At 32.6% G+C, this 10989-nt stretch overlaps 1 protein-coding gene across 3 annotated transcripts; it reads right to left on the bottom strand.

Moving 5' to 3' along the window:
- Positions 1-5783: 5783 nt before the first annotated feature.
- On the bottom strand, positions 5784-10723 carry LOC113725869 (CDK5RAP3 protein homolog). 3 transcript variants are annotated; one of them, XM_027249275.2, is made up of 7 exons: positions 10298-10723; positions 8920-9006; positions 8622-8716; positions 8393-8528; positions 8060-8299; positions 7209-7315; positions 5784-5998 (listed from the first exon to the last, which is right to left on the bottom strand). In XM_027249275.2, the coding sequence occupies exons 2-5, from the start codon at positions 8974-8976 to the stop codon at positions 8102-8104; spliced, it is 486 nt and encodes a 161-aa protein (XP_027105076.2). In that variant the 5' UTR covers positions 8977-9006; positions 10298-10723; the 3' UTR covers positions 5784-5998; positions 7209-7315; positions 8060-8101. The 3 variants fall into 3 exon arrangements, with proteins under 3 accessions (XP_027105076.2, XP_071931050.1, XP_071931045.1); XM_072074949.1 differs by having other exon boundaries at positions 8147-8299; positions 10298-10714; XM_072074944.1 differs by lacking the exons at positions 5784-5998; positions 7209-7315 and having other exon boundaries at positions 7723-8299; positions 10298-10722.
- Between the last annotated feature and the right edge of the window lie 266 nt (positions 10724-10989).

Genomic DNA, 10989 nt, shown 5'->3' with positions numbered 1-10989 from the left:
TTTTTTACACAAACGATCCAATTAATAATCGAGCCTGGTTTCATGGTCGGTTCATCGGGTTGACCGGTTGAATCGCTGGGTCGGGTCAGGTTTAATAACTATGCAAATTTTTAACCCAACAACTGGGTTCCTTACAAAACCGTCCGATTCAACTGAGTTGATCGGTTGAACCGCCGGTCCTTGACAAGTCAACGGATTTTTTACACAAACAATCCAATTAACAATCCAGCCAGTCTTCATGGTTGGTTGACCGGATTGACCGGTTGAATCGTCAGGTTAGGCCGGGTTTAATAACTATGCTTATAATTGTTGGTAATCACGTAGTAGCAGTAGCAGTTGGAGTAGTAGCATTGAAAATAAGTTTATATTCTTCATTCATCAACTCGCTATTACATAAAACAAACTAACGTAACTTGCAACTAACAAATCTCTATAAAAATTTCAACAAAACTACTTGCTAATAAATTAAATTAATCTAAATTTTAGCAAAAATATTTGTTAACAATTTAACATGATTTTTTGTTAACAAATATGCTAACAACTGTATTTATTTAATAAGTAACTAAATTATTCTAGCACTAAATGAATCTAAAAAATTCTACAAAAGTTGACATATCTTAACAAAAAAGGTTTACTAGTACATAACACATAGTTATAGTGCTTGCTTTAATTGTATTCTAATCCTATGCTGCAAGTACATCCAATACATACTATTAAAAAAATGATTTATAAAGAATTTCAAACTTTTCAAATTTAAATATTGTATCTTGAAAATCATGAACGAACTTTTCTCTAGATTGACATCATAAGCAATTGAAAAGTATAATCATTAACTTAATAATCGATACCATAGCATTTGGTAATAAATCTATTTGAAGAAAAATTTGTTGACGCCCATGTTATCTAAATAGGATAGAATAATAATGTTTAAGCCACATACTTGATTTATGAAAATAAGGATAATAGGACACAATTCTATTGCTTTAAAATTAATGACATCTATTTTAAAGAATTTGGACGTTTCACACACAAGAATTTCAGTCTTACTAGGCAGGATTCATCATGCAAAAGGATTAACGTAATCATTTCAAATTAATTTTTAATTTTTTGTAATGTTGACGGATGTTGAATGATAAACTACTTATTCAGGGTTGTGCATTTGGAATATATATAATTAAATAAAAAATTTCAAATATATAACAAAAAAGTAAAAATTGTAATGCAATGCCTTTCAAAACGTAACAAACCATAACTATATGATTAGTAGGTATCTAGATGGCAAATATACATGTTGTGCTGTAATGTCTTTAGTATTTACAAACTACATCTCATACTTGAAATGCAAAGATACGAATATTAAAAATACATCCATAAAAAATATAAATTAATTTCATAACAAATTCTAACTAAAAATGAAGATATTAAAATTATTTAAATCTTGAATTTAGGTGCGACAATAGCACTTTAATCGTGATGCAGAAGGATAAAATAAAAGGAATTCATCAATGTTCTTGCCACTTATACTATATATGGGCGATTGATCTTCTGTGAAGGAGGTGTATTATAGTTCATGTAAAAGTCCATGCAAACTTCAGTCATGTCTTTTGTGTCAAATTCAAGACTAACCAATAACTATAAAAACGGTGTAAAAAGATTAATTCTAGTGCATTTTGTCAAAATTATCTATTCTCAACTTCTGAGATTCTATCTTCAAAAACAACAAGTATCTTATTGATTACAAAGTCAAACTAGTATATGTAAGTCAAACTAGTACAAACAAAATTGACAATCCTGTTAAAAGAATAGGTAATGCACCAACATTTGTTGATACGCTTTCTTGCAAAAAGTTAAGGTGTCAGTAACTTTTAATCAAAATAGTAATTTACTCACAGTTTCAAGCCAGTACTTGGAATCTTAGACTCCATGTCCCTAAACAAACCTTGTACTGCCTATAAATAGGAAAGACTACTTATATTTGTCATTGTAGTCAACAAAAAATTGCTTAAATTACTTTGCTTCTTAATCTACTTGAGAGTCACAATATAGAGAGTTGAAAATTTTTATCAAAAGACATACAATTTTTTGTACTATTAATTAAATATTAACCGATAGCTATAACTAAAAAGAAAAAATAGCATCATAGTATACTTTTTGAAACCCAAAGTGTTGGCCAATGATCAATTTCACATTTCAGTTCTTGATTCCTGATGAAGACATTGTATCTATTTAGTCGTAAAAGATATGTAAGCATACACTACAATTCTAACCTATCATTTGAAATCAGGCAAACTGATCAAGAAACCAAAATCATAAAAATACTCGAGTTGAAATCATAATTTGATAATCCTATCTTTTTTTATCAAAATTCAAGAAAAATCGAGAAACTAGAATATAGAAAAGAAAACAAATTCATATTTTTATCAAAGAAAACCATCGAATTCGGCACACGATGTATCCTATTCTATTTATTCTTTTATTTTCTTTTTAGTGGTTTGCTTAGCCATCAATGGAAAATATCAAGTACCAAAATTGCAACCTGAAACATCAAAATAAAATCAAATTATAGAATGTAGATGCATGTTCGGTATAAATACTGAAGCAAATTATATGATTCTTTTGTTTAGGCAAAAATTGCTTGCTTGCAGCAGATAATGTCCATATCATAATCTGTTATAACATGTGCACTAATATAGCCATAATACAAATATCTTTCATATAATCACGACTTCCCAATATAGTTGTAGAACTAATCTCCATGAAAAATATATTTTTTTAAACCTTGTATTTACCAAGACAACAAAAAAAGATTGATTCTTAAGGTCAAATATTACCCAAATAATAACAATAAATACAACTTAGGACACCCATTTTGGAATTTTAAGTGTGATTTGATTCATTAAAGTAACTTACCACAAGTAATTGTAGATTAAAACATAAATTATTTTGAGTTAATTTATGATGGGAGAGACTGTATGCTTGTAATGCAAGGCCAATTTTAAGGCTCAGTCTTGGATATTAAAAAAGTTCTAACAAAGTCAAAAGATATCACCGGTATAGATAATTATAACATATGCAACAATATCATGCTCCAACCCAATTGTTTAGATATCCAAGGAATTGAATTGCCATAATCATCAAACTTCGTCTGCTTAGAAAAATGTTATTTCTTAACATCAAATTTGTCTGCTTTAAGAAAAGGATCCCTTGACAGTTGTTTATTCATAATAATCCCCGCTAGAAAGAATTAATGACAAGGAATTAGGCCTGTCAATTTGGCTATATGAGCCGAACTTTCATAAGTTCAGGTTCAACTCATTTAACTTGTAACACTTTCAGGTTTCGGGCTTTGAGTGTTGGATTAATAAATGTGATGATCATTTTCAACTCAAAAAATATTTGAGTTTTGAGCCTTATTCGGCTTTAGTCTAAACTCACTTATTGCTCTTAATTTTCTTAGTATACTTACTGCAATTGTTGAGTTGAGAACTAATTTAACATTCACAGGACTACAACATTAAAACTAAATATGAACAAGTAATAGTTCTTAAAAAGTACATAAATCAAGAATTTTTCAACAATATTTATATCTAATTGGAGATACCTGAATTCATTTCAATTCCGAATTTGAATTTGGAAACGGTAATGAATTCGGTTAACCAGAATTCATTAAAAAAACATAAAAATTCTATTGAATCCTTTAATTGCAATTTTCAGCCTAATTAAACCCTGTTATCAAGTTTAATAGCTACGCTGCTATTGTAATCAATCTAATTACAAACTTACAGGCTACAACACCAAATTGCTTTTAATAGTGAAAGCCAATACACTAATACATTGATTTGCAATTCATATGTATTCACTTAGACTACTTAGTTGTCTTGTCTATGCTTAAAACCTTAACATTAGTGAATAGAGAATATGAATTTTTATGTTAAATATGTAGTGTAATTTTAGAGTACACTAATACTTGCAAGTTATAAGTTATGCATTCAACTATCAATAATTCAAACATGAATGATATACCAAATTACAATATCTAAATTCTAATTACTAATTATGTTTATTGTTTAATATTTAGTATTATACCTCTACTTATTAATTATTATCTAATTCTAGTCATGTGTAAAATAATAAGTATTATAGTTATGTTATGTATTGTTGTCTAATTGTATTATTATAGTCATATAACAATTAACAAATACTAAAATAGTATATTGTACATCATTATATATTATTATTATCATAAATACTTGATAATACCATATACTAACTATTATTAATAGCATTTACCTATATAATATACTAATAAATTAGTAGTATATACTAATACTAAATGGCATTTATTTATATATTATATAATTTTATAAAGTAATTTGATATTCGAATGCGGTAATACGGTACCCTATTTCTTTTTATCGAATTTGAATTCGAAATCGGTTATTACCAAATTCATAATCTCATTACATATTTCATGCCATATTAGAATTCGGTGAATTCGGTAAATACTGCTTTGTACCAAATTACCAAATACCCGATTTCAAATTACCAAATTGAATTTGAATTCAGGTATGAATTCGGTACGTACCAAATTTGCTCACCCCTATAAGCCAATACATCTTCAAAGGTTAGAACTTCTTCATAGGTTTGAGACTTGAATCCAAATATGATTGATGATTTATGTTTCTAGATCAAAAAGAAATCAACCACTATTATACTAATACAAAATTTATTCAACCAATAAGAAAAGTTAAAATTTCTGTTATAGATTACCAATACTGACTCTCAAGAAAGCTAGTAGAGGAGTTTTCAAATATATTTTGTGTTTTATAATTTTTATATTTAGTAATAATATATTTGGATATATAATTATATATAATATCAATATATATATCATTATATATAGGTAATTTGAAGGTGGGCCTATAACGGGTTTGAGCTTAATAAGTCCCAAACTCGGGTTATATTTAATTCGGGCCTAATTTTTAGGCTCAATCTCATATTGACATATTGAAAGGTCTGGCTCATCGGGTTTTCTTTCGAGCCGAACGAGGTGAATTCGGGTTGGCCTAATCCCATTGACAGTCCTACAAGGAATAGACTGTTACGAATGTGTGGCTATGTTGCAGCTTGAAGTTTTCAAAATGTTATGTAACTATAAAAATTGTTATGAATGGACTACTCACTACAAGAAAATTGCGTTTCTGTGACAGGCGAAAGTCGTCACTAAAAATTCAGAAGTCGTCACAAAAAAAATCAGTGACGACTTTTACTGCTGTCACAGAGCTGTCACTAGTTCTATGTCACAAAAGGGGGTCCATGTGACGACTGTTGAAAGTCGTCACAAACGATTTCGCTTTTGTGATGACTCTTGTCGTCACTCATTATTGTACATTATGTGACGACTTTTATTGTCACTAAGCTGGCTAAATTCTTGTCATAATCAACCCTTGGAGTTGTCACATTATGCTTCCGTTCAGTGACGACTTTTGTTGTCATTGTTTTCCATCCATAAAAAGTGACCACTTTCTGGTGTCACTAGTGAAACTTGTTGGCAGTGACAACTTTTTTATTGTCATTTATTTTTTTTGTAAAAAGCAATAATCTAATGTTAATTACACAACATAGCTGCCAACAATCACAAAACGTTCATTGAGAGTAGCAATGAGAAAAAAAAAGTCAACATACGAAAAGAAAGCCAACATTCATTTCCAATAGAAGATCAACCCAAATACATATATATATATATATATATATATATATATATATATAAATGTTGCCTCAAATGAGTCATAAAGCATGCACCATCCAAAATAAGCCATTCAGTTACAATACTAGTGATTTCCCATCCACAATAGAGAGTAGTAAAGTTCTATACAAAAATATGAGCACGATTCCCATCTAGAACAAAACATGAGCACGATAGGCCTTGTAGTCTTCAAATCAAAAACCATCTTCACAGCAATGACTGGCTTCTTCTTCTTGGGAATCGTGTTAGAACCTACACGTTACCAAAATTGAAGCAATGAGCACTGGTGTTAAAACTGGAACTACACTTCTAGATAGGCACCATATTATAAAAACTAATGTCACTCTAATTTGAAATTATAGCAATCTAAGTAAATTGCTTAACACAAAAATAAAGTGAAATTATAGCAAATAAGACAATGAATGTATATTCTATGAAATATAGAATAACAATACAAACACAATAAATATCTGCATGTTCACAAATATATATGCAATAACAATAACAATAACAACAATAAAATCCTAAAATCATTGAGAGCCTAGATGATCGTGAACCACACAGTATATCAAGAAAAAAAAAACACACACACACACAATCACAGGTGCCTCTTTTTCCTTAGCACAAAAAAAAAATTCTGATACAGAAAAATTTAGATGAGTTCGACAAAGAAAAAAGTGGAATACATCCCAAAGTGAAAAACCATCTCAAAAGGGGAACTCACGAAACCTAACTGTTGCCTCAATGAGACTTGCCAAATTAATTTAAAAGGAAAAATATTTCAACTAGCCGCAAAGTTATGTTTCAAGAAGCCACAAAGGCATACTCCCGCCTGAGAGCCACAAAGTTATGTTTCAAGTAGAAGGCAACTGCTCTTACCTTCAAGACATATTGAAGTGCAGAACAAGCAAAGTGTACATATGCCACATATAATAACTTTGACTGTCTTTAGCAATTAAGAGATGAAATAGCTATGCTAAAAATATTTGTAGATAAATTACACTTCCACTTGGAGCAGTAGATGCAATATAACGCATTTTGAGAGATGACAGGACAAAGGAACCTAAACCAATCCCATCTATTACATCTCAATGTGCTTTGACTGCCAGTGTCATGATCAGCAGCTCAGGGTAAATTAGTATACAAAAATGTTTCCATGGTAGTAAGGTACAGGAGTAACAGGACAACCTCTGTCCAGGTGCATCCATTAGTTTTGCAGCTGGATAGGCATAATCAATGAGATCAACAGAACACAAAGCTCAGAAGGTGCATTTACAAAGACATGCATGTTATTTCAATCTATTACTGAACTTTGCAACCATATATCCTTTTGATCTGTGTCTAAGGGGCTAAAATTACAAAAAGTAGAGAGATTGAAACGAAGTGAAATTCAAGGCATAGACTAAGAATGAAACATTAATTCTAGAGAACTGGTTTGTCAAGATTGTAAAAATGTTCTTACGGTATAGTCCCTTCAAATATGGATGCTGACCACAATTAAGCTCAGTTACCACCTCCAGCTGGGGATTGATCTCTTTAAATGCTGGCAAATGAGATTCCATGAAAGCCCTGGTGTGTTACGGACATGGTTAGTCCTTTCATTGCGCTAGAAGACGACAGGAATCTACAACTTTTTATTTCATACTCTCTCCCATTTAGATTAAAGAGAATTGTCCTTCATCATTAAGATTATATTAATGATATTTTTCTTATCAAAATTGCTTTTCTTTTGGTGGAACTGTGCTTGTAAACTAGCAGATAACTAATCTAAAGCAGGGAAAACTCGCTTTTTATATAAGCTAAACAAATTGTATTATAAGACCACATCCTGGACAGTCAAAATGCCATTCAAAAGCAGCAACAATGCCAAGTAGACTATAATTTAACCATTCCTTTAATACATATTTAAAAGATTCGACAGAAATAGTAGCATAGGAACTTGCACTGTCAAGTTGGAATTGGCCCAGATATATAGATTTTTGGAGTATGATTGAATTAGGGCCTGTGTCATATAAAGTGTCCTCTTACATAACAAGAAAAATGAGTGGACACAAAGCAATTGTCCTATATCTTTACATGGTAAACAGTACATCTACAAGAATGAGAAACATTTCGAACAAAGACACAATATAAAGTAGGCGCTTATGAAAAATCAGAATTCACAAACTAGAGTTGAAACAAAAATTTGACAGGTAGCAACAATACTAAGAGATAGCGGCATTTCATGGAGTACACATACTAAAAATCAATTCCAAATTTTTCTACAGGTAGAGAGGAAAATTCTTGCGTGATGATAAAATTGGCATCTCTCACCATGATTTTGCAGTGCTAACATACTCCACCATGCTTTTATATTTACCCCAGAAAGTTCAGATTCCGACACTGTTTACTCTCACTTACCTCCTGTTCAGAATGAGCATCTCTGACAAAGGCCGAATAGAATTCAATAGCCAGTGACACAGAATCACCATTCAATACTTCTAGTATCCTGCTAAATGTGCTTGGAAGAGTTTTACTTGCAGTTTCTAACAGCTCTGACCTCACATTTACTCCCTGGAAAGCAGAACAATATTCTCATTTATGGACCACTATTATAAAAATATACTGTAATAACTAATTAGTGGCCAAAAAAAATTAAAGCATAACCTGCAATCCCAGATCCTGACAAGCCTCTGCATATTTAGTTGCTGAAAGGGCTGCATTTCTTTTTATCTCAGATTCCTTCCGCTCCAGTTCAACAAGTTGCTGCTGAATCTTCTGTACCTGCTTCTTCTGATAAGGTCTAAAAGTTGAAAAGATAAGGATAAATAAGCAGACAGAAATAACTAATCAGACATTCTATGCTTGCTTCATGTATGACTTTGACCTAGCTTACATTTCATAATTAACATTTTGGACCATTATCTGAGCAGCCTCTCCCAGGAAAATTGAATCCTTCTCAAAAGCACGCACAATTGCCTCCCAAGCACCCTGTTCAAAATGCAACACATTCACAGTCACAAAAAAAGATTGTCCTGAGGCACACAAATGCACACACATGTAACCACTCACAGATGAGAAGACAGACAAACACGTCCAGGTACACATACACAAGCACGAACACACAGAGAGAAGGAAGGAAGGTAGAGATTAAGAAGATGATGATGATGTCTTTGCGGATCTTACAGCAGCACCTGAAAGCCTTCCAAATATATTACGGCTTTCTGGAGTTGACTTGAGGAGAATGTCATATATTTGTTTGGCTTCTAAGTACCTAATGCCTGAAAAGTGAATGTGTGTGATTATACAAGAGATATCAAAGTAAATTTACCTCTATGCTAACTGTGTAAAGACTTTATAATTAGAAAAAAACTCCTACAAGCTATTGAATTAGCAGGTGGAACCAAAATTTACCCCCATAAGAGGATCATTAAAATCGTAAAATGGCAATGGGGACACAATTTGACAGGAAGTAAGATTCTTATCTTAGGACAGAGACAAGTTAGAATATGTCACCAACTGAGAAAATATCAAGCTTCTAAATAATTAAGAACTGATAAAAACAGAACAAATAAAGTGCTTAATTTGAGAAAAAAAAGATTGCATATTCACGATATTCAGTGACAAAAAGTAATTGTAGATTCATGTTCTATTTATCACTAGCTATTGGATAAAAAAACTCTTCTTCTGCTTGTATATTCTTGTGCTTGGACATAAAACGAAGAAAAGGAAATGATATCCCTGCTTAAAATGATTGAACTCGTTTTTCAATATCATTGAAGTAATTTCCACCTCAGACGTGAAAATGCTCGAAACTAGTCCAGATATATAGATTTTCTGATTTTCAACTTTTTGAGAATATGCAAATTTGAGGAAATTTTTGACTCGGAGTTCATAAGCCTTGTCCTTCCTATTGCTAATCTTCATCCAAGTTTTATCCATGTCCTAGATATAGACACATCAGCCTTTAGTACAAAATACTTTTCTAATATCAAACTAAAGAGAATACAAGTTTTTTATGAGACTTTCATGCAAAAGAAATGGAAGAAGATTTCAGCAAACTGAAGGTTTCGACAACACTAGCTGCAATTTTCATTTTCAATTGCGGATTCCTTATCAGATTGAATATCAAACCAGGCAATGAGACAAAACCAAGTAGCAGAAACATCACGAAACTCAGAGGCAGTCCTGATATGCTAATCAGATTTACAAGTTCATCAACCAGACTCAAATGCGTAAACTTGAGACAGGGATAGGGAAAGATAAAATGCAGCAATGAGCATTGAACGAATGCCCTGTTACAGCCTGCTGTTAGACCACTTGGGCATTTCAACAAACAGTAAACGAACATGAAAAATTCCAGCAACTCTTTGCTCAAATGAAGCCACGGTTGGCCCCAAAATCATCAGAAGTACAAGGGATTTCAAATTCAATCATGATATAACATGCGCATGCTAAAATTTGAACAATCAACGGGGCTATTGCAATAAACGAAGCCATGGCAGACATGCTTAGAGGACTTGGGAAGGAACTGAAATTCAAAGAAAAAGGGGCGACTTATAGTGCTCTTACTTGAGCGGTGGCGACGGCGATTATGACGAAGCCGAAGACGGTGAGTTGGAATTGGAAGATGACTAGGTCTGACTTCGTCCGAGAGCTTTCATCTAGTGTTACAGAGAACGGCAGCAGCCCAGGAGGTTGTGCGCGGTGTTGGCGATGGCAGACAGCATGCAGAGCGGACGCGGACTGGTGGTGACCTGGTTCTTCCTCCTCTGTCCGTTGCCGCGTCTTTCTCTCCTGATCTTCCCGTCAGCCGCCACCCTTCCTTCACTCTATTTTTTTTCTTTTCACGCTCAAGGCCTCCCTTCCAAGAACCCTAGCCGCTTCTCTGCTCTTCTGTTTCTCTTTTTCTCCTCTAAAACCTAGCCTAAATTTGTCTAAGTGTTGGAAGAGAGAAGCGGCGAGACTTTTGTTTGTGTGTGAACAACCAAAACGACGTCGTTTTGTAGAGATTTCAGCCATCCGCTCGCGCCTCGCGCCTCTTTCAGATTTCAGACCGGCGCTCTTTTTTTTGGCATCTAAGCACGTCTTTGAGATTCCAGGATTCACGCCTTTTGCTTCATACATCTTTTTTCTTTTTTTTTTAGCCAATTTTTTTTTCAGGTTTCTTTTTTCATACTTAATCTCTTTTTTTTTCCTTAATCTCATCTATAAATATCAAATAAATTATTTGATATTGGTTTCTTTTTTGTGCATGTATATAT

This window comes from Coffea arabica, chromosome 1c, assembly GCF_036785885.1.
Source record: "Coffea arabica cultivar ET-39 chromosome 1c, Coffea Arabica ET-39 HiFi, whole genome shotgun sequence".
In the NCBI taxonomy this organism is placed as follows: Eukaryota; Viridiplantae; Streptophyta; class Magnoliopsida; order Gentianales; family Rubiaceae; genus Coffea; species Coffea arabica.
The sequence above is the reverse complement of the archived record's forward strand: the minus strand, read 5'-3'. Positions and strand labels throughout refer to the sequence as shown.

What these genes read in the sequence shown, in the direction of transcription:
- LOC113725869 (XM_027249275.2), bottom strand. Translation starts at nt 8,976, where the DNA reads ATGACATTCTCCTCAAGTCAACTCCAGAAAGCCGTAATATATTTGGAA. An exon ending in TATATTTGGAAGGCTTTCAG is followed by an intron (nt 8,717 to 8,919) that starts GTGCTGCTGTAA and finishes CATTTTGAACAG; the next exon opens with GGTGCTTGGGAGGCAATTGT. An exon ending in CAAAATGTTAATTATGAAAT is followed by an intron (nt 8,529 to 8,621) that starts GTAAGCTAGGTC and finishes TTCAACTTTTAG; the next exon opens with ACCTTATCAGAAGAAGCAGG.